Raw genomic sequence first — 23,336 nt, 5'->3', positions numbered from 1 at the left:
ATTACCTCCTCTTTTTTTTTTTTTTTAAAAAACCTGTAAAAGGAGGGACTCTCCTCCTCTAGCTGAAGCAACACTGCTACACAGAGACACACTCAGCTCAGAAGTGGAGAAGCAGTGGCACTGAGCTGCAGGTCCCGCAGCTCAAAAAAGGCAGCAACTTCCACATCCTAGCTCAGAGACTTGCCTCCAGAAAAATATATATAAACTCTATACACATACATTAACTGGAAAAAAAAAATATATATATATACAAACTGGACACTCCTGGGCTATTAACTCCCCACCTTCATGGCTAGCAGTGAGTTGGTATACATCCTCCATAGAGAAATCTGTCATTCTTTCATGCAGTATATCTCATCCTCCATGGTATTATTTGAGGTCCAGTCCCATCTTAAAGCTCTGCCAGTTGGCGGACCTCTACACAACACTGTGTCTGACTAAAGCACAGCAAATACAATGGTGCAGCTACATGGTCCTCACTGTATAACAGTAAGGTCACATTGAGAAAAACATTGTTATCTATTCACTAAAACACTCAGGTCACTCAATACTATTTTGGATGTCTATGCATTAGAGGGAGAAAAAAACATTTCTACCTAGCAAAGTTGCTGAGACAGTCTGGGATTCTCCATACGTGACATAGGCAATCAACAGGTGACACACTGTGACCCTCTGTTCCACTACTCAGAATCAGGAGATATTCTGCCAGAAAGCAAACCTCTGACATTTGGGGTAAATCAAATCCATAAAGGTATTAGAGGGCCTGACTGTGATGTGAGCAGTCCTCAACAGGAATGTGCAACTCTGAGCTGTCACTTCAAAAAAAGAGGAAAGTGGCTTAAAAATTAATTAAAGAAAACATAGAATGCCAGGACAGCATGAGGAAACACCTTACTGCCTAGGTGTGGGCAAGGTAGCACTATATAACCTACAAAAGCCTTTTAGTAATCCATGTGGTGAAGAGCGATATGTCCAAGAGGCTGTCTTATTCTGAGCACAAATGTGTTTTCAGTGAGCATTCAGTGAGCATTCAGTGAAGTCATTGCTCAATAAGGAACATAGCCCTTTTTCCAATTTAGTACCTAACTCTTGTCATCTCCTCTGTGGACCACGGGATCCTGTGCAGAGCAGACCACAGGACCAAAGGTCTGGGACACCACATTGCACTGATTAGCCAATGTCCTCAAGAACTGGGCTCCCTGAGAACCACCAAAATAAAAAGTAATACATTGTACTAAGTAACTAAACCTGCATTCTGATGGAGGACTTTGCATCTAACTGATGATCTTCAGAAAAACACAATTCAGTGAGATTACTACAACAAAGACAAGATACCTTGTCTATAAGGAGGTCTAACAAATTGCCGTTGAGAAGGGCTCCGTAGCCTGGAGTTCAGTAGTCGCTGGCGAGGGGACAAAGTGGAAGAAGAAACTGTTGGAGAAACAGTGTGTGTGGTCGTATATACAGAAGAACGTGGCCAAACAAAGCTTGGTTTAGATGGAGTATGCTTGTTAGAGGACTGAGTAATCCGTGATGTTATGGCAGAGCTTCCTGGCGATTCGGGAGAAAATATTTTTAATGTTGGAGTTTTCTCCTTCTCTTCCTCTTCAGAGCTTACTTTGTGAGGTAGAAGAGTGTCCATAGATTTTCTTTTATTGCTTGTACTGTCATCGTATGTGTTTTTGTTACCTCTGGAAACGGAAGGGGACCATTTTGCTGCCAAAGTTGTGGGTTTGTCTTCAACTTCTTTCTGATCATATTCATCGTAATAATCGTCCTCTTCATTAGAAACTGACTGATGAGATTTAGATGAAGAAGAGGAAGGAACTTTTCGAGGAACTTCAGCTTTGGACATTTTTGAGGGCAATAGGCCATATTTCTTCTCCGTTTGGGACACTGTTCTTGTAGCAACCATTGAGTGAGTAGATAATGAAGGACGAGCTTGTCTCGAAGAAGTGGATGACAACCTTGGATTATACTGATTGTCTTTTGCTGTATCACTGGCAGAACTGGAGTCTGGCCGAGTAAGTTTTGGCTTGTAGGAAGGTACCTGAGAATCTGGCTGCTGTTGCTTTGATAGAGATGAGCTTGAGCTTCCCTGAGAGAAAGATGCAGGTAATCCTCTAGAAGAGGACACACCTTTAGGAAACACAGAGTGGCTGCTTGCTCTGTCAGTGCCTTTTGTTATACCCTCATCATCATCATCTTCCTGCAATTCTTCATTACTCTGGGATGAGATGTGAGATGGGAGGCGCCGGCCCCTTGAATGCAGTAAGGAAGGACTGCTTTGAGCCATCTGCAGAGGCTCTGAGCGGGAGGTCTTCTCCAATGGAAGATTAGAGGGCAATGTCTTTTTAGGCAAAGATACACTTGGTTTTGATCGAGCAAGGGTTTCTTTTACCTCTTGACTGTCCTGCTCTTCAGGCTTATGTTTGGAAAGAGAAGATTGCAAAAGCGAATGCTTTTCTGGAGCAGCCATTCGACTTTGTTGTTCTGATGAGTCAAAGTGAGCTGATTTTTCACCATGTGTCCTTCTGAGGTGAGAGTCAGAACTGATCTGAGAATTTTGGCTCTTGGAATAGATTCCTGAAGAAGACTGCCTGGAGGAGGGTAGAGAAGGAAATAAGGGGTTTGTGTCTTGTGAGTCTTCCCTATAATTCTTATCAGCATCCTTTCTGTCGGATTTGGCACTGGTGGAGAAGCGAGAGTGAGGTGAAGCATGACCAGAAACAGCAGACCTTGATGAGACAGCAGCTGCAGCTAATTTCGAATCCTTCCACGTGCGAGAACTGGAGCCTGAGGGCAGCCTTGTTTCTTGTGACCTAGAACTGGGCTGTTCTGCTCCGTCCTCTGCTTCCTCACCGTCAAACTCATCATGGCTATCATGAGCATGGGAATCTGCTGATTTGGAAAGGGGTTGATGTGAATGACCTAGAGAACCAGACCTACTGGCATGGCTTGGGACAACCTCATGAGAGATAGCAGACTGCCGGCTTGATGGTAAAGCCAGGCGACTAGGCTCTGAAGTTTTAGAAGATGCTTTCAACAGCATGGGGTCTGGCTTCTCTTCCACATTACCTGCAAGATCATTATTTTTGGCAGGCAGAGAATGGGAAGAGGTTTTAGAAGGCACGTTAGTGTTGCTTTGCCTCAGATGCTTTGTTTCATTATCTGTGTATTTAGGAATAGACAAGGCAGAAGAGTGTTGTGATGATGATGGTAACAATGCTGGTGGCTCATGTTTCTCTGTGCTCATCTGTCGTGACACCTCTGATGTGTGGGTTCGAACAGGGGTCCTCCCTGAGGCAGGGACAGGGTGGACTGGCCGACTAGGGGACAAGGGTCTAACAATCCTCCTCTGATCCTGGGCTTTTGGTGGCATTGTTGGAGCTTCTTGGGAGGAATCATGATCATCTGTCACTTCAGTGGACTGGAGATCAGTTTGCAATTCACCTGTCTTTCTAGAGGGTAACTGAGATTTACTTAGAACCCCTCCTCGAGACAATATTTTATTCTTATATTCAGAAAGAAGATTCTTTTTATCACTAACATTAGGTGAATGAACAGATGACTGCTTAGAGGAAAGCGATGGCTGGACTTTTGAAGAAACAGAGGAAGCCTGAGAAGGAGATGAGCCAGGTTTTTTAGCCTTTGAATTATCTTGAATATTTGTTTGTTGCTGAGCAACTGAATCCTCATGAGCAGCTGGGGAGAGAAAAAAAATTGTTTATTCATAACAACAGAAGAAGCACAAAAAATGACTAAAAGAAGAAACCGGCCAGGTAGCAAGAAACAAGACAACTTATGACAATGTGAGACAATAATTATTTCTACATTAACTTGCCTACATGGAATTATTGTGACTTGGGTAAAACTTAGAGCAATTAAAATCAAACATCTAAGAACAGGGACTGCAACATCATGTCAGTGGAATCAAATCTTCAACAGAGCTTAGTCATGTTGATGGCAGGGTGCTGCATTATTCCATCTAAGGCTGTTGCCCACATTCTTAGTTAACTCAGCAAATCTTCTGTCCCCACAACAGCATCCCTTTGGCAAGAAGGAAATGCAAGGAGTAGTACCTGAGTAAGCCAGTTTAAATGACTTTCACAAGTGGGAGTTGTCAGGAATAGTGCAACCAAAGTCCCAAAGCATTGTATTCTTTGGCCTTTGGACAACAAGAGCACATTGTGTTTTCATGCAGGAAATAGAGTATGGTAGGCATTTATTTAAAATGTTAAAATGTCTATAAAATGTCTTTTTACATGCTGCAGTAAGAGTATTAATGAAGTAAAATCCTATGAGATAGATGGAGTGCAGAGGAAGCTAAGAAAAGCTGGTAAGAATGAACATAACTGGGACCAAGGCAAGAATGGGCAGACTATGCAACTGGTGCATGGATTGATGCTCACCTGCTGGGATGGCAACACTGAAGGCTTTAGACTGAGGACCTGGTCCCCTCCTGTTTGCTGCACGAATTTTGAAAATATAGCGCTCCCCGGCCTGCAGACCATCTATTATGGCTGATGTTGTAGCTCCAGAGTAGGTGATGGACTTTGCTCCAAACGGCTTGAGAGCCGGGGCGTATGAAAGAATGTATTCTGAAATGATTTGGCAGACGGTTGGAAGGAGGAAACTGAAAACAGTCCCGTTTCCAGCAGACAGACTGTATGGGTAGGATGAATTAGAACGTGCATTACTAAAATTAATACACCAGCAATGCACGCCGAGTCGACAGCTGGAGTATAAAGACATGAGAGAGATATATATACACGTGTATGTAGCTAAATTCAACATTTGTTCATCTTAATAGACAAAACCAAATCACATCAATGACCTAAAGACTGAGACAGAATATATTAGCTATACCTTCATAAAAACACATTAACAACAATGCCCACCAGATTGAAGAGTCACCAACAGGAGCCAGATGACCCAGAGGTGTGGAGGACATGAGAAAGTTACAGCACCAACTACTGAATGGTTTGGTGTGCTGCACCAGGAGACCTTTTTTTGTTTCTGGACACAGACTAATAAAGGGAAAAAATGAGTCCTCTGAAAAAGTTAACTGCCCTGAATCAGAAATAACAGAAGAAATCTACACAGAGAAAATTCACTGGAGTCAGGAAACACGTACAAATATTGCCAGGAAAATACATACTGTCCTACTGCTTATGGAAATGTAGTCTGAAAGATTGTGCAAATATTAGGCAGTGCAGATTGTTAAAATCAGAATACTCATGACCACAAGCAGATTTTAGACTTCCCAAGAAAAAGATAAATTTTGAACTAACTGATTAGCTACCAACATATTTGCAACCAGCATCACATAATCTTGAGAATATTCTTCCAAAACATAACTTGCTCACAATGGCAGACAGCACACAAATGTGCTGCTGGCTGTAGCTATGTCCAGGGCAAATAAGAATGTTAAAAAATTTTCTTTCTCAAAAAAATTATTTGGAAGAACAAAATGGTGGTTTTTCATAATTATCATTCAAGACGTCAGTAATAAAATCCAGTGACATTATTCATTAATATTACTTTCTTATCCTACATTTCCAACAAAGCCTTGACATAGCTACAATTGCACTTCACTTTGAGACCCTAGTCATGCAAAAGCAGCTCTGCCAGTTCACTGTGGTGAAACTCTACCATCTCCAAAAGCCGTATACTCATTCCTCAGCCATGCTGGAGCCCAAGGGACATCCCCATGAAAACACCAAAGCTTTACTTACTTTAATCTTGGAAACAATATTACTGCAGTCAAATATAAGTGTTTCCAGCTGAGTCTTTGCTTGGAGGGGTTTTAACTGTAATCTACAGGCCAGTAGGTAAAATTCATGCCTGGATGACTGAGGTTCTCATTCAGAAATGACACTTCTACCAGGAAATAACAGCACTGCATATTACCAAATGGTAGCAACAGCACGCCTGTCCAACAAAATCAAAATCAAAACCTGACACACCATGCTTAACTGTAGCCACTGCAGAAGGAGCAAACCAAGGTCTTCTGGCCACTTAAGAAACTCACTCTGCTCTTCCCTTTCAGTTCAGGATTACTGTGGTACCCGTGTTCTGTCTTAGCTTTCTGTATTGGGAGAAATTTCACCCCTATAGGAGTAATTGTAGGCATGAAGAGGAGTCTTCCCATCACACTCTCAGGGAGTGCAGGGAAGATCCCAGACATGTGCAAGTTTCCTTTTCAGTCCTCTGTAAGAGGCTGGGGTATTGGACCAAAACAGGGTTTTGACAATAAATTCCAAGCACTGCCAGTTTTCTCTCTCCACACAAAGAAACACAATAATACTTGAAGAGTCACAGTGCCATGATGGGAAAACTTTAAAACATAATCACACTTTTAAAAACAGGAACTTCTTTTTTTTTTTTTTTTCTGAAAACAAGGCCATATTCATTGTGTTAAGAAATAAGCCATGCATAGGTCATCAAAATTTAAAAAAATCATCAATGTTTTATATACAAGTGCATTTAATGCTCAATTGAAAAAAACCAATGTATTAGAAGGCACAGTAAGCTTTGGATTGTTTTTCATTTGTTTTAAAATACACAGGAGTTGTTTTAGTTGAAGAGGCACTGCTGTAACTTCTGGTAACACTCAAATGGCTACTGGAGGATATTTTCTCCCATTACTTTAATATGTGGTATAAATATAGAAAAGGATGGGGTAGAAAAACAAAAGGACCAAAAGACAAAAAATCCTGATTATTACGTGCTATCAAAACAACTACGAAGTGCTAATTCGGTTGTTTCATTTAGCCAGTAGAAATATAATTTTTTGTCATGCATTTCGTTTAAAAATAAGACCTCTCCCATAACACTTCATAGCCAAGAAAAACAATTATATATTGGACACGTATAAGAGTTCAGCCCTTGAACACCAGGTATCTTTAAAGTTATTGCCTTGGATGAACCATCTAAAGATCAGCAGACAAAAAAGGACAAAGGGCTACAGACAGCTCAAAACTAGCAGCAGATTTGAAATTTCAGATAATGTCCCTGTATGACCCTACTTTAAGAAATAATAATTATTGGACCCAATTGCAGCTCCATCAAAGCAATTGGCAAGACTCCTACTGACTTCAAAGAGGAAGGAATTCCACTGCAGCCCTGAAGAGCACAAAAAGCAGGTCTTGTACGCAGACACGGTACACTTCCCTCCGGGCCAAAGGTTTTTTAAATCCTGAGATGCTGCAGTGCTGATCAGGCACCTCCAGAAACTTGTGTAACTTCTGTAACTCGAGAACACAATCCAGTCAACCACTGGAGAACGGGAGTGGCCAAAAAATCAGCCTGTTCATTTTCAGAGGGAAAAGGGAAAAAAAAAATCCCAGAAAGTTGTGTTGCTTTGTTTTGTTTTTTTAATCCTATGCAAGTAAATATCCACTGAAAAATTAGATTTATAACTGTGTACAATAACACTATAGCACACAAGGCTTACGTGTGATATCGGTTGACATCACTATTTGCACTTCCTTCTTAAGCTGAGGCTTTCCTTCTGCAGTAAGCTAGAAATAAAACACAACATAAACCCACTCACTTTTCTGGCAACTACCCCAGTTTTCCTTCTTCACCTAAGTGTTACAAATCCTTTGGGAAACTTCCTTCTTCAGCTCCATTTCGACCTGGTTATTAATGGAAGAAGAGGTCAGAGTGCACGTGTGACACCCCGGGAAGCTCTGTGACATCCCAGGCACACGGTGATGACGGCTTCCCAGTGGCAGTGCGAAGACATTGGGCTGGAAACAAGAAAATCTTGCACAGGTATGAGCCATTAATAGGTGAAAAAATCCTGGCACTGTCATTAGTTCCAGCTTGCTGCAGAGTAGCAGTCTGGCTTTGAGAAGAACAGCTCCCTGATGGGGGCTAAAAAACTACAGTGAAGACTTACCTTTGACTTTTCCTTCACTCTCTGGGAGGGCATCCCAGGATGCTGCTACAGAGGTTGGTTTCCCCTTTAGTGGCCAAACATCCAAATTTTCGGGTGCGCTGGAAGGAGCTGTGAAATAGCCATATGCAGAAACAAGTAAGAAAAGCTGACTTACACAGCATACAACTTTTGCTCCTTCTCCTCATAGCAGAAATTCCTGTAAAGCCATTTCAAAGATAAATGTGAAGCACACACATGGCTCATGTCCCTGTGTGCCTGTATTACATCTCTGTATGAGACTTCTGTCATGAAATTTTATTCCATACTTTCAGGAACATGCTGTCTGCACGAGACTGCTACCGTCACTCAGCTCAAATGACATGGTAATTCAGTTGTTATGGACCACTTCCCTCTACCAAAGGGGCTCCATAGCTTCTCCGTAGTGGAGGCAGGATTTAAATTCGCTGCCCACAGAAGACAGCAGTCAGGCCGCTCCTCCCGAAGGAAGAGGCACATCCAGCTGCAGGGGTCCAAGCTGCTGACCTGTCCCCCAGAAATACCCAAACCATCTCGCCCTGTTCCCACCAAACAAGAGCAGCCCTGGTGTGCTGGCCAGGGCACTGCTGCAGGGACACAGGCAGCAGGACTGAGGCTCTTCCCATGTCCCTGACCCTCTTTTGCCACAGGGAAACACTTATTCTGGCTTTCCCTCAAGTCAGCCCTATCTCACAGCTTAAACCCTAAGACCTGTGTCACCCCAAGGAGCTTTTGAATACATACCCGCCTCTGGGGTCCGTTGGTAAACGGACACACTCCATTTGCCTTCCTTTTCTCCTTCCAAGATTTGGACAGCAAACTCATACATGGTGTCAGGCAGCAGATTCTCCACCAGCGCCCGCCGGTTGGACACCTGCTTGTAATCCCACCTTGCTGATTCCCCCTTTTCCCGATAGCGAACACTGTATTGTCTGGGATTAGAAACACACAAAAATAAAAAATCACCTGTTGAAACCTAGAATTAACAGAATCAGAGAGAGATGGGGCCGCTTTCTGCTTGGCAAGCCTGCTGGGGCTTACCAGGGGAAACTACCAAAACACAAACAACAAAGTACCACCACCACCATAAGCCAGCATCTTTTAAGCATCTGCCTTCCTTTAATGGACTCTGACTGCCTTTGCTCCAAGGGACGGACTGATCTTTCCAGCCTCTAACTCAAAACACCTTCTCCCTGAGGGGAAACCACAGGGATTTCCCAACTAAGCCATGGATCCTGGGGGGCTCTACACCACCATCCCACCACCCTACGTCTGTGAGCGCGGCTGGATGGCTGAGAGCCCCTCACTCCCAGAGCAGCGCTGGCAGCTCGGTTCCCACGTGTCTGCCCAGATAACCGCTTCCACAATGAAACCAAGAACATCTGAAATTATCACTTCTCCTGCTGTGCCCCTTGGCATGATTCAGTCCCACGTTGCACAGCCCTTCAATCTTCCCAAACTGAGCAACACAATCCATCACTTCCAAACCTTTGGCAATTTCCAGCCCATTTCTCTGTTTATTTTGGTCTCCAACTGCTGTGACACGCTGCTGCGAGCCGAGCTCTCTCCCCCTCACAGGAGACGCCGACCTGCTCAGTAGACGGCAGGGACACATATGGGTGTCTTTCCCATTGCAGGGAGATGCTTCCTTCACTTGCACTTTGGTCATCTTGAAGCTGTAGTCTATTCTGACAACTCTCTGCCTCTCTGCGGTCCATGCCCCATTCCCAGCCCTTCTTTCCCCACGCATGCATGGGGATTTGCCAACCGTGGTGATACACCAGCATCTGAATAGTAAAAATACCCCTGGTTGGTACTGACAACATTCAGAAGAGACCTAAACCCCTGTAGCACAGTACTTACACAGACTTCTAAATACTAGAGACCAGGGTGTAGAGAGGCCAGGAGGGTACATCACCCCACACCCATATGTCAGGTTTGTAACAGCTTCTCTGAAGCATCGCCTATCAGCTGCTGCCATAGCTAGGGACATGCAAATTCCTACACCCTAAGCTAAATTATTCTCCAAACCAACTGTAAGTAAATAAACAAATACAAAAGCAATCCACAGTGCACTGGTAGCAGTTAGCCTTCAGTATGCATTCAGAAAGAAAACACAGGGCTAACTACCTATTTGCTGCAACCTTCTGTTTTTCATACAGTGGGTCTGTCCAAGCAACGAGCACAGACTGAGAGGACATAACTCGAACAGTTATGTCTTGTGCCACCTCCATCTCTTCCTCCTCTGAAATGGCAAAACAAAATAACATATCAATAACAATATTGGAGTTCTCATAAAAAAAAGTTACTGTCTTCAACTGATGTCATAATACACACACAGCACAGATGAATAACAAATACAGCGGTAGTGTAAAAACAGGTACACTGGTTACTGATAGTACCCTATGGAAACACCATTTCTTCTGTTAGTTGTCTGCTTACAAGACCAGAGTACAAATATGTTCTACAGTCCTTCAATATTCTATCAGTCCCCAAACTGTTAGTTACAGTGAATGCCTTATTAACATACAGACATTCATCATCTCTGGCAAACTCACTACCAGAATTGCCTGGAGGGCAGAAATTTTGCGTTATGAAAAATCTTGATATTTTAAAATTTTGTTTCATTTTGAAGGCAAATAAAACCAGGGACTGTCAAAAATTCTTCACAAGATAGAATTCTTGCATATTTTACATTTTTGAGTGCTTCAAACACATTATTTGAATTCAGTTTTCCCATTTTTATGGTATATAAGGTACTATTTTAAGGAAAAAAATAAAATAATTGAAGCAGGCTGTTCTGACATATCAGAATATATTTTCCAAATAATTAACAAAACTTTGAAATTAAGTGGAACTAATTTGATTTTTTGAGGTTTTTAATTTTTATGAGGCTCATTTTTCTATCTTTCCATCAATTTTTCAAATATAGCCTACGTACCACCCATGAAAGATTTATTTCTCTTCCTATTAGTGCCAGAGCATCCATTCCCAAGTCTCCCAGAGGCACAGAATGCATTAAGTGCAACTTTCCAGCCCAAGTTTCACAGAAGAGTAACACTGGAAAAAATATGGATGTCTCAGGGAAGGAAAAAGGCCAGCAAACTCCAGAGTATGATTTCATTCTCTAGGGATCTTACTGATATACGACTGAAGTCCAGGAAAAGATCGCCCTTCTCTGCAGGGGTTCGCATGTTACCACGAAAACCAGCCCTGCCTGCACAGAAGGCAGGCGGCAGGGAAGCACATTTCACTGGAAGACCAATCAGATGTTTAAAGCAGAAGGTTCTCAGACAATTCCAAGTTTTCCAAGCCAAACAGCTACCACTCAAAAGTGGCTGAGGGGACCCATCTACTACTCTCAAGTGGCTTAGGGGAGCTATTCACAAAGTTTTGCAATGCGAGCCTTTGAAGAGAGAAAGTGAGCATGAGAAGTGGATGGCATGACCTTCCCAGAGAAGGTGTGAGGTGGGATTTCAATACACCATGGTTCCTAGTTCTGACCAAGGTGTTATCCATCACCATCAAAATATCTGAAACACTCTGCCACCCCCATGGCATCTCATCACAATGTGAGGGGGTGAGAAAGCTGGCATGGAGATGACTTGGAATCTCACTCATCCTTTTTAACCTTGGCAGCAGTATGTTATGCTTTCTTTCCAAAAGAAAGTGAAAACTCTCGGTGGCCAGTCTTAGTCTTCTGAAAATCAACCCTTCAGAAAAAGGGGTGGAGATCTGACAAGAAGGTATACTGTTGTGGAGGTCCTGGCTTCGATTTGACCAACTCTTCTCATGTGGCTACTGTAGTGCATAACATCTACCAATAGCTACAGAGAAAGAGACTAAAAAACAAAACAAAAAAACCCAACAACAGAAACCCAGCCAACTATGCTGCAGAGTTGTATTACTTCATTCATCCTGCTTGAATTAGAGAAGCAATCAGAGATATCCACCAAGCTTTTCAACACACAGAGAAAAACTTAGCAGCTCCAGCACCAAAAGGCTTACAGTCTAAAAATCGCAACTCTATCTCCATGAATTGACAGCAGATGTGAAAGAAACATACCTGTTACTTTCCTCTTAGTTAAAGATGACCTATAGACAGGTTGGCTCCGTCCTTGGGAGTTCCTTGATGGCAGTGAAACCACATGAACTGATTCAGAGGCTGTACATGAAGGGACAAAAAAGAGGCTTCCCTGTAACCTTTCTTCATTGCAAAAAAAGGCATGTCTTTTCAGGCAGAACTCTGGTTTATTCATTACTGAGATACAAAAGGAGAAACTTCCTTGAAAGGTAGTTTATTAAGATACATGGCATTTATGTCAGAGGTTTCGATATACATGCAGTTTAGAACAGTAAAGTTGGTATTTTAGAAGTAGGAAAGCAAATTATTAACATGAAAAAACCCACATTAAAAGAGTCCTATATTCAGCTTTGAGTTACTCTCTAGACAATTTCGCTATTTAAAAAACATTTGCTCTCCTTCTTTAAAAAAACATCGTTTCAAAGCGATGAAAAGAAGTAGATGCTCCAAACCATGTTAGCCAGCATTTCTCATCAAGGTTAAGCACAGTACTGAACTCCCACTAAGTCCAAGACAAAATTTCCATCAACTTCTGTGCTGCCTGGGCAGGCTCTCAGCCTGCAGAGCAGCAGCACGTGCTGGGCATCAGGCGAACGGAGGAGCATCCTCCACACGCACGTGTCTCAGCCCTGCCGCCTCGGCACAGGCGCCAGAGCAGCCCCTCCACGAGCGGTGTGCAGAAAGATGAAAAAAGGGAAGAGACACTAGAGAAGGGATGACAAGTTAAGAGATTCTTGTTACAAAAAGGTGGGAAAACTTATAAAGGAGACTAGGAAGTTCTCTCTCTTTGGATAAACAGAGATAAAGATGTGCTATTAATACGAAACCCACAAAGTAGAGGGCGTAATAGACATTTACACTGCAAAGCCAGGAATTCTGGCAGTCATGTGTGATTTTGGAACCATCACCCACTTTGTAACCCAAGATCAGACCATCTGTGGGACGGGCTTCTGCCTTAGAGGAAAGATTTTGAGAGAAAGAAGCCTAACCTCGAGCAAACACACCCAAACAACAAGGAGCAGCCCAAGCTTGCAGGAAGAGGGCCAAGGTACAGCTTGTGAGTGCAGACCCAGTGCCTGCTGGGGCTAGAGGAGCTCAGGCAGCAGGGCAGAGACAGATCAGCCACAACACAGGCAAGTGACACAAGTATCCCGAAAGGAAAGCCTCAGCCCCTAGGGAAATAAAACTGTTGCAAACCTCATTGATACCATTTGATGGGAAATCCTTTAAATAAAGGGCATGGGATCTAAGGCACAAGTGCAAACCATCACAGCATGGCAGGGCAGGGAGCACAGAAGAGGCCAACCTGACTGTCTCAGGAGCCCTTAGTGACCAGGACCTCATGAAGAAACTGGACAGAACATGGACACACAAGTGTAACAGTCTAGTATGGAGCCCATGAAAGGCTTAATGGTAAACATGGATACATTTCATTAAGGTAATAATTTTTTCTCCACTGGCCTGAAATAACGTGGAGGCACAAAGTCTAAGAAGAGGACAAGAAACAACAGGCTTAAGAGTGCCCCACCACATGCAAGGAGAATCTGAGCTGTGCCTCTTCTCCCCTGCCCTTCCCTGCACTATTAATATGAGTAATTCGCACATGGTGTTTCTTGAACACAGCATGAAGTTCTGCTACACTTTCTACCCTGGTCGTCATATTTTTCTGTCAAGAACATGTTACACAATACAATTGCAGTGAGCATTTTCATTTATAGGAAGAAGTCATTTTGATGGCTACAATAACACATGATCTGTGATTCCCTGGCAGACGCAGGGGACAACAGAAGTGTGCCGGCTCAGCTAGATGGGACCAGGGAAATGCGACCCACCTAGTTTTCTCGCCTCCTGGTTTTGTCGCTCCTGCAGCAGCGGAGCGTAGCTCATCCTTCGGCTGCTCTCTCCATACCCACGGGGGTAACCTTGGGATCTGCTGCGTGGACCCCTGAAGCCTGCTCCATAAGGTGGCCTCCACCGAAAAGATACCTTGCCATCTGGAGACTGGGCGTGCACTCTCAGAGGTCTGTTTGGCATGTCCTTCTCTTCAAAAAATAAGCAAACACACAAAACCCATCATAGTTATTATGAAGTATGTGATGTATAACAGTCCACATACGTCTGTTGAAAGTACATCTATTAAATTACATCTGAATAAAGGGTACAATTTTACAGTTTTTAAGTTTTGCTATAAAACCCAACTGCAGTAACAACAAGTTTTCCAAGTGGGATGTACTATACTCAATAGTGTCTTTTCCCAGGCTCTTCAGACAGACTGGTGCAAGACACTGAAAGTGAAAACATATCGTAATACAAGGACTCCTGCCAGAAGCTGGGGATGACTTGTAGCTTTCCTGTTTAATCTTCTCCTTTTTTTGTTGTTGTTTTTAAATCCCCTTTGCCTTGTTCGGGCACACCAGTACATTATTTTTTTGGCAAGTGCTAAAGGTCAGTGTCAAATGAAGCACAGAACTGTTTCACTATTTTTAAACTTTCTTTTAGAAAATAATCCACATTAAAAGCAGGTTCTCCTAAACCCATCACTAATGGTTCTGCTCTCTGACAGCCTCATATTTAACAGGTCTGTTCTGCACGGGCTTCAACTTTTGACTTCCCAAACTCCCATTATAAGATCCCTTGAGCATCCAGCACTGTAACAGGTACCGTATGTGAGTCATTTATTTTTACATTTGCTGGAAAGTTAGCAGCGTTCTTTTAAGAAGTGACACTGATGCAAGGATTGCTCAAGCAATCAGTTTTCATGGCATTCTCCATTGTATATGACCTGCACCATGCTACTGCGCTGGCTGCAAGCAGAGTAGCCAGAAACAGCAAGAAGGGTGCTGGCAGTGCCAGCCAGGACTGAGATCTCCCACACCTGCAGTGATTTTTTGCCTCTTATGTTTTATATTTCACACTCCAAGTAGGACTCTCTTCAGCTCTTCTAGCAATGCCATTCCACCAAGAGCAAGGCTGCATGAACTTGCCAGCACAGAGGTTACACACTGTATTCAAACCCACTCACTCCCTGGCTAAGCCGGTTATTGCAACCACAGCAATGTCAAGAGAACAAGAGGCTGGGACAGAAGCAGCTGCCAGCCACAGAGACCTGGACAGACAATGAAAGACAAGGCACCAAAGTACACCCTGTCAGAGCAATAGTGAGACCCTCTTTCCAGCTCCAGTTCAGGAGTTCATATTTATTCCTGACAGCACTTAAACATGTTATTTTAAGTAACATCCCTGCATGTCCCTAATGTACACTGAAAGCAGGTCCTTTTCCAATATTGCTGCCTAGTGACAGCTTCTATAACCAAGTTGTTGACCAGGTCTTTATCCACTGACTAGGTTGCATCTTCTTATGCCCTTCCAATAAATGTTCTTCTATTAAATTACCCTTTGGAAGGGACCATAATGACCCTCAAAGCTGTTTGCAGAGCTCCTCTTAAATCCCTGTGAGAAATGCAAGGCTTCAGTGCTGATGAGGCATATAACATATGCAGAGACCAGCACACCCTCAGTAAACCCTGCTTTTCTACTGAAACACTGGGCAACAGCTCAGCATGGTTACCTTGCCTTTTTATTTTGCCTACACAGAGACATATCACCAGTTTAAACACACGGACTTCAACAGTTTCTCTCTTCCAGCTGCTCCTCACCATCCCAGCAAAATGAAACAGCTATAAAACCAGATTAATCAGCCAATTAAGCTGGTTTTACAGATGCTTTGTGTTGCCAAAGAAGAGTACACTAGTTGGATCACAGCAGTGGATCTGGTCCTAAGCGTTTAACAAACAATAAAATGCTTTCTGCTATACGATAAATATGGTTGCTTTCATGAGACTCCCTGACCACTTTTCAAGGAACATTCTCAGTCATGCACTCTATTAAAAAAAAACACCTGCTCTCACACACTTTCTTTTTCTTGCTCTCCTGAGCAGTTGCTCAGCACGGATTTCCAAAGCCCATTCATCAGTCACTGATCACGTAGGCACACAGCCTTCATTCACAGCACCACCATGGAGAACTGAAAGAGGGCAAAATTCAAGTTGGAAGAGATTGCTGGAAGTCTCTTGTCCAACCTCCTGCTCAGACTATCTCCAACACTGCACAATCATAGAATCATAGAATCATTTAGGTTGGAAAAGACCCACAAGATCATTGACTCCAACCATTAACCTAATGCTGTCATTAAACCATGTCCCTAAGAACTTCATCTACATGTCTTTTAAACACCTCCAGGGTTGGTGACTCAACCACTTCCCTGGGCAGCCTGTTCCAATGCCTGACAACCCTTTCAGTGAAGAAATTTTTCCTAATATCCAATCTAAACCTCTCCTGGTGCAATTTGAGGCCATTTCTTCTTGTCCTATTGCCTGTTATTTGGGAGAAGAGACCAACACCCTCCATGCTACAACCTCCTTTCAGGTAGTTGTACAGAGCGATGAGGTCTTCCCTCAGCCTCCTTTTCTCCAGGCTAAACAGCCCCAGCTCCCTCAGTTGTTCCTTACAAGATTTGTGCTCCAGACCCTTCACCAGCTTCGTTGAACTCTTTCAGAATAGTCTAAACTTGGGCACGTTGCCTGAATCACCAGTGGAAGATGGCTCTAACAGGTCCCGAGACAAGATTTTGGATCAGAATGAAAGCTGCACAGTTGACAGCTATTACAGTGCCTGTGGTTTCTTCTACCAGAGACAGTAGATATAACCTTTATAAAAACGTACAGGACTGCAGCTGTCTGTTCTCCATTTAACACCTACTCTGGCACACCAGGAACTCAACTGGATTTCAACAAACTCTGAATGACGTCTCAAATCAGTAGCAATGAAAAAGCTAAGTCTTCGGATGCATTCACTCCCAATGCCTTTTTTTCTAATAAATTTTGGGAACAGCTACCAAGTGTTTGATTGAACTGAAGGCTGATTCTTCCCCACCTCCCCACTATTTGCTCCTGTTAATATCACTAAGTTTTTCACTTTTGGTTCCAAAACTGACTTAACAGTTTTCTAGACCTCCACTCTGGCCAAATTAAATCAACCAGTAAAGATCTTCAGACTTTATCTAAAGAGCTACCTGAAATTAAAATAAAATCAAATCATTTTCTATGTTCTGGAAAATGAGAAAGAGTCACTCTCTTGTGCTCTTTTCAGTGTAGACATCCAACATTAACTACAGCTGCAGGAATTTGTATACTGTATCTTGGCCCCCAAAATGCAGGGCTGATTAAAGCCTCGGTATTGACTTTTTGCAGTTGAAAAGTCCACTGGTGTTGCCAAAGTTTCTGTGCGTGTCAAGACTGTGAGAGAACATTTTACAAATGATGTAAGCCCAGAGCATGAGGTCTAATCTGAGGGCAAAACATCCTCTAAACAACCACACAAGGAGGCAGCTTGCACTTGCCAAGTCACACAAATTCTTCACAGGGCCTCATCAATTACCTAGCAGAGGAAAACACAAAATAGCTCCAAAAGAAAAGGGAAGTACTGACCCCTAGTAATCAATCTATAACTGTGGGGGGAAATATCCCAAGCAACTCAAACCCATTCAAACATAAGTGCAAAAAAGTAGTTGAAATATGAGGTCACAAAAAATCAAGCACTTCAATTTACCACCACAAGCCTAGGTACAAAATGTTTACATTTTCCTTCCCTAGTCAGCAAGAACTTTTCTGCATTTTCCTTCTATGTGCCATTACTTCAGGACTGGAAAACTGGACCTATAAAATGTGGTCTGCTGCAGAGAGGACACATATTTGGCACGGTCATATAGTCTATAAACATCTCCCAAGCTCTCTTTTCACTTCAGGCAGAAATTTGGGAGGCTAAGCACAGTGACCCATGGGCAAAGTAACAGCTACAATAGAAAAGCTGTATCTGCTTAGAGACAATGAACTCATCAGAAAGTGATCAACTGCCTTCATTAGAAAAGGCCAAAAATGCCAGCTGGCAAATGAAATCCTGTCATGGACAACTTGACCAAGAAACTTCACAGTCTAAACTGCAACAGCAGACTGGTGAGATTTTTTTGCTTATTTCATATTGTTGGGTTGGTTTGTTTTATATTATTTTTATTTTAAAAATTAAGTTCTAGTCATCAAATGAGACTGACTGACTCTGTACCTTGGATTTGAGACTACTGCTGCTTTACCAGACAAAACAGTATGGGAGATTCAACAAAATGTGCCAAACTGCTCAGTTCATTCTCCCTCGTCAAAGAGCAGATCCTTGTCTTAAGAAGTCCTTAACTGCTCCCTAAGCACAACCAATTGTACTCTGAGATAATAACCTTGCACCACTGCCAATCTGCAAGAGCAATCCAGTTTCGGAGCTGAACAACTCAGTTTCTGAACAACCTGCAGCTGCCCTCCCCAAACCCATCACTAGGGCTAGAAAAGTACCTCAGCCAGCTATGGTTCCCAGATATCTGAGCTATTTCTTTGGGATATAACACTCCTGCATATCGTGCACTCTCATAAGTGTCTGAGCCCTACCACCATGAAGATATCATTTGTACTTGTAGCAAAAAAAGATAGTGAATAAGCAAATAGAAAAAAAGAAGCATTACATTTTGATTTTTCAGCTGCCAACTCTGAAATTAATTCCATTTGTGACGTAAGACCCTTTGTAAAACATCCACACTCCTAAAACCTATTGCGCTGGCCTCTCCTAAGTGCAACTGCTTGAGTGGTGACGCTCAGGTTCATGGCACACGTGGCAAACACATCCTAGGGCACTTCTACAATTGCCTTTGTTTGGCAGCTTCTGAAACAAGACAGGTATCTGCCCCGGGTGCAGAAAAAACAAGGGATGCCTGCCCTGCAGGAGACACCAAGGAAGCCGGGGAGAAAGCCCCACGCTCAGGTGGATGTGTTCATGCACCAAGGGCTGTATCATGGACAGCCCTTTGCCAGGAAAAAGGGTTTATTGTTTTCAGAAATACTTTGCAACTTGATCACCCATCCCTTCTTCATGCCTGCAATGGGAGTTGTTTTCCGCATGGTGCTCAGCCATCTTGCAGCAGGTAAATCACTTTGTGTCTTGGCTTTAAGGATTGGGACAATTTTGATACATCCTTTTATTTTTTTCTCCAGATTTGAAACAGAGTATATTAGAAAAAGAAGAAAGCAGAGCTTTACTAGCAGTCAGGCATTTAAAGCTCTGTAGTCCATCGTGCTACTCAAGGCTTTCAATCCAGTTGTTAATTCATGAACAGGAAAAGAGAAATGACATTTTACCATTACTGACAGGCACAAGGGAAAGAGAACATTCTACCTTTCTCATTCAGCAATCCACACAGCAGTGGCTGCTTTGCTCCTTGCCTTCACATATTCCCACTGCTACCTACCTCCATAGAGCTATCCCAAAGCCACATCAGCAGAAACATAAAGAAGAAAGAGGATGGACAAAATATCACAGGAAGATACTTGTTTTCCACTCAAAAATTAATGCACCGTGTCACTTTGGCAAAGTATTACTGGATTTTTTTTCAAGTTGATGGTTTGATCCAAGCTCTGTTGAGAAAATGGGAATAATTCCACCAGCTTCAATGACGGCTGGATTGGGGCCATCCTGAGAAGATTTCACTCTGCAAAGATATTTCCTGGAGTTGGTGAGCCAGCTCAAGCAGTGCTGATGTGGCCCTCTGAACCGAGATCTGCTGACTGCTCTGACTCCAGAAGACTCTGGGCTCGATGATTTACTTCAGAGCAACCGTGGCACAGAGCACAGTACTAGGTCTAGCAGGGCTCTTTGCAGCATTGCAGCAGTTAACACCTGCAAAAGCGCGTATACGATCAGAGAAAGCAGGACTGAAATGGGAGAACAAATCTACCGGGTTGGTAAGTCCCCTAGCATTTTATAATACAGTCAACCTTGTCCCTCTGTGGGCTGATCAACTTTTTTAATGCCACTAATTTATACACTCAGCATCAGATCTCCTGGCATTGCGCCAATCAGTTAAAGCAGTGGAGACAAGTGGCACATAAATCCTTTGTTTCTTGCAGGAAAAAAAAAAAAGCTCAGCACATTTCCACATACTCCTGCTTGGCACAGAAAGCAGGGACTGGAACGGTTTAGTTCCTGCAAAGCACAATGGAAAGTGTGCCATAATTCACCGGGCTCCAGCCAGGAGTTTTGGGCAGAGGACCAGTATCCAACGGTAATGTCTGATTTAAGCAAAGCCATTATTATACCTCTGTAGAGGAGTTACCTGGCATCCAAAGGACATACATTAAATTGACAGCATCAACAGAAGTTTCCAGTGCTCCCTTTGAAGAGTCCTCTGAATGCAAAGTACAGTAGGATGAGGGCATTTTCCAAACTCAGCAACGTATTTCTACATGTTTAATGCCTTTATTTTGATTTAAGAACAACCGACAGTGAGTTCTTGAAGGCTTCACATTCTCCTGCTGACATCCACGCACAGGTTTTCTTCTGTATCAGTGCCCTTTGAAGGGAGCCCACCGAGCTTGGGCTACCCTTCCCTCTCACATCCACTGCCTTTGGACACCTCCTGTCTGGGCTTCTCCAGTGACCAAACCATCATGGTGCTAACAAAGCCCAGCAACCCCAAAGAAGCTGTGAGAGCACACCACAGCCGTGGCCATGGTCTGCAAGCATCCATCTGGGATGTTGTCCAACACCTGTCTTTTAACTGAGTTGGAGGAAAGGTGGTAATAGAGGGATATCACCTTTGGGGTTCCTTGCGGGGACAGAACAGGCAAAATCAGCCAGCAAGGGTGCGGGGATGCCCTGACTGTGACTGGCCTCACCACAGGACTAAGCTGGGAGGGTTAAGAAGCACTTCTGATGTTGGGGCCAGAGGGCAAAGGGGCCACAACAACTTTATTTCAAAATACTTTCCATTGTAGATCCCCTTCTCACACCCCAGTCCAGGTCATTGCCTCCATTTATCCCATGCATGACAGAGCAATCATGTTCAAAGTCAAAACTAGTCTGTGTCCTGCTCTGCAGGCTTCATGTCTCCATTGTCAAACACATGCACTAAAATGAGACATTTTTCTCATGGCTCTACATCAGTAAGCTTGGAGGACAAGGCAGAAGACTGGCAAGTGGTACAGCTCTGTGGGATGCCAGGACATCTGTAGGGACCACAGCTTCATCCTTGTCTTTCCTGACAAATCCAAAACAATAGATGTACAAACTTTTACTATGATAGTATCTAACAGCAAAAAATATTCCAAATACTATTGCAGACTATGAAAAAGAGCCCGGTAGCTGGTCCATAAATCATAATAACAATTTAACATTTACCCTTGACTGACTTTTTACTTAACTAACCAACCACATGAACAGGTTTCCAGGAGCTCCGCTGCAGGAGCACTGCAGGCTGTTTCCTCTAATGCAGGTGGAGGAGTTGACACTTCCAGTTCCTCTGGGACAGACTGCAGCCTTGGGGATAAGACTACAACTTTAACTTGAAGTTTCCTGAATTTCTATTGTTTAAGGCTTTTTAACACTAACATTTATGAAAAATAAGATGTAAATATAATAATAAAGACATTCTAGTAACATGCATATGCCTGCAGGCTTAACATTTCCCTATGGTTACATATACATGCATATAAAACACAGATATATGACTCACAGGTGAAATTTAGAACAGACAACACACATTGGAAATATCAGAAAAAGACACAACAAAGAAGTAAACATAAAATGGAGAATATCATGCAAAGCAGTAGTATTCTGGACAAGGATCTGGTGGTTGTAGTTGCTCATGGATTAACCAAAATAACAATGTGATGTTGTCCAAAAAAAAACCCAATATAATTCCACCTGGATCGGTTGGAGTTTATTCTACACTGCTGTGCAGTGAAAACACACTGCTGCAAGAACTGTGTCCCATAGCCAGTCACTGTGTTTTAAGAAAGATACAAGCCCACTGAAGAAAGTCAAGAGGAGACTTACAAACACAGTAAGAGATCTAGAAAACATGATCTCAGAGCTAGAAGAAAGGAGAAACATCACAGTACCCAGGGACTGAAGACTATGGGCTGTATCTGCAAAAGTAATGCCAAATGGATGCTGGAGTTCCCACAAGGAACACTGGCAAAATCTTTGCAGAGGGCACTTCCTACTGAATCCAAGTATTTCCTGAGGAGTTACCAGCTGTCTTCTACTCTCCACAACACACACTCTTCCTTAGGTCTTCTAGGTAACGCAGTGTATTCAGGAAATTACAAAAATATCTTTCCTTTTCATATTATCTACTGACAGTAAGTTTGACAGATGCCCTATTTGTTGTATAAAATCCTAAGTCTTCTCACGGGTTCTAAAAATACAGTTTTCCACTTAAAGAGTTGGTTCTCTCCTTTGTGTTGTACAGGAGTAGCTAAATACAAATTATTTCATTATCCTCTTTATGGTATCTGCTATTGCTGACACTAAGCCTCTTCCTTTCTTTCCTTGGCAAGTTTTTGGGACATTTGCCCTTTTTCCCCAGAAATTTTTTGCTTAAAGATTAGTATTTTCTGGGCTTACTGAAGGTGGTCTGTATATCAAGCTGAACATGATTGTCTCACGATTAACTATTAATACAAGCACCTCTGTGAGCTAGCAGAACAAAGCTGGATCCCAAGGGAGAAGCACAGAAGGTGCCAGATTGCTCTTCTATATTATGACCTACAGAGACCTGGAACTGACTTACATGTGGTGAAAGAGAAGTCACTCCTTTCCATTGATTTATTGGGTTTTAATTGTCCATTTTTCTGTCCTTCCTGAAGACTGTGCCCTTGGTATCTTGCTCCCAATCACAATGTTGCTCACCTACCTATACTAGTGTATTATACAGCCAAAAACTTTAAACTGCAAGAAGAAATCAGTGCCCATGTTGTTCATCAGGAGGAACAGGCACTACAAAGAACACCAGCTTCAAAACAATGACAGGCACAGTCACTGCAACCACACACGAGGCAGAGACAACACGTATCTGGTTTGCACACTCCTTGGCAGGACATTCTCCTCTTGCCGGTTGCCATGAGGACAGAGGGAAAGAGGCGCCCTCTAAACCTGCTGCCTTGCAGGTCTGTCTCATTGGCTTGAACTGTCATCCCGGGACTGCTTTATTTGACATAATTATGTTACTACAGCATGTATTTTTCACTTCCGATCATCACATGGAGACTGACATTCATCTCACAAGCACATAAAAATATTCCCCACCACATGCATTTGAGTTCTTTGACTCAAGAGTTCATCCAAAGCTCTTTGGTGCACTCTCAGCTGAAACCTTGGTAGCACCTTCTGTCTCTAGCTTATTTGGAAACCTACTCCCACTCTGGAGGAAGAGGCATCAAGTCATTGCTCCTT

General features: G+C 43.0%; 1 protein-coding gene across 2 annotated transcripts in view; it reads right to left on the bottom strand.

Annotated features, from left to right (window-relative positions):
- FNDC1 (fibronectin type III domain containing 1) overlaps positions 1 to 23,336 on the bottom strand; it is a 69,298-nt gene that overhangs the window by 29,113 nt on the left and 16,849 nt on the right. For both annotated transcript variants that reach the window (XM_065632029.1, XM_065632030.1), the window contains exons 2-8: positions 13,841 to 14,050; positions 11,991 to 12,089; positions 10,055 to 10,169; positions 8,669 to 8,856; positions 7,910 to 8,017; positions 4,413 to 4,601; positions 1,336 to 3,705 (exon numbers count right to left, since the gene is read on the bottom strand). In XM_065632029.1, the coding sequence (XP_065488101.1) occupies positions 1,336 to 3,705; positions 4,413 to 4,601; positions 7,910 to 8,017; positions 8,669 to 8,856; positions 10,055 to 10,169; positions 11,991 to 12,089; positions 13,841 to 14,050 (3,279 nt within the window). The remainder of the gene's footprint in view (positions 1 to 1,335; positions 3,706 to 4,412; positions 4,602 to 7,909; positions 8,018 to 8,668; positions 8,857 to 10,054; positions 10,170 to 11,990; positions 12,090 to 13,840; positions 14,051 to 23,336) is intronic.

Source organism: Caloenas nicobarica, chromosome 3 (assembly GCF_036013445.1).
Source record: "Caloenas nicobarica isolate bCalNic1 chromosome 3, bCalNic1.hap1, whole genome shotgun sequence".
NCBI lineage: Eukaryota > Metazoa > Chordata > Aves > Columbiformes > Columbidae > Caloenas > Caloenas nicobarica.
This window is presented reverse-complemented; position numbering and strand designations above follow the sequence as displayed.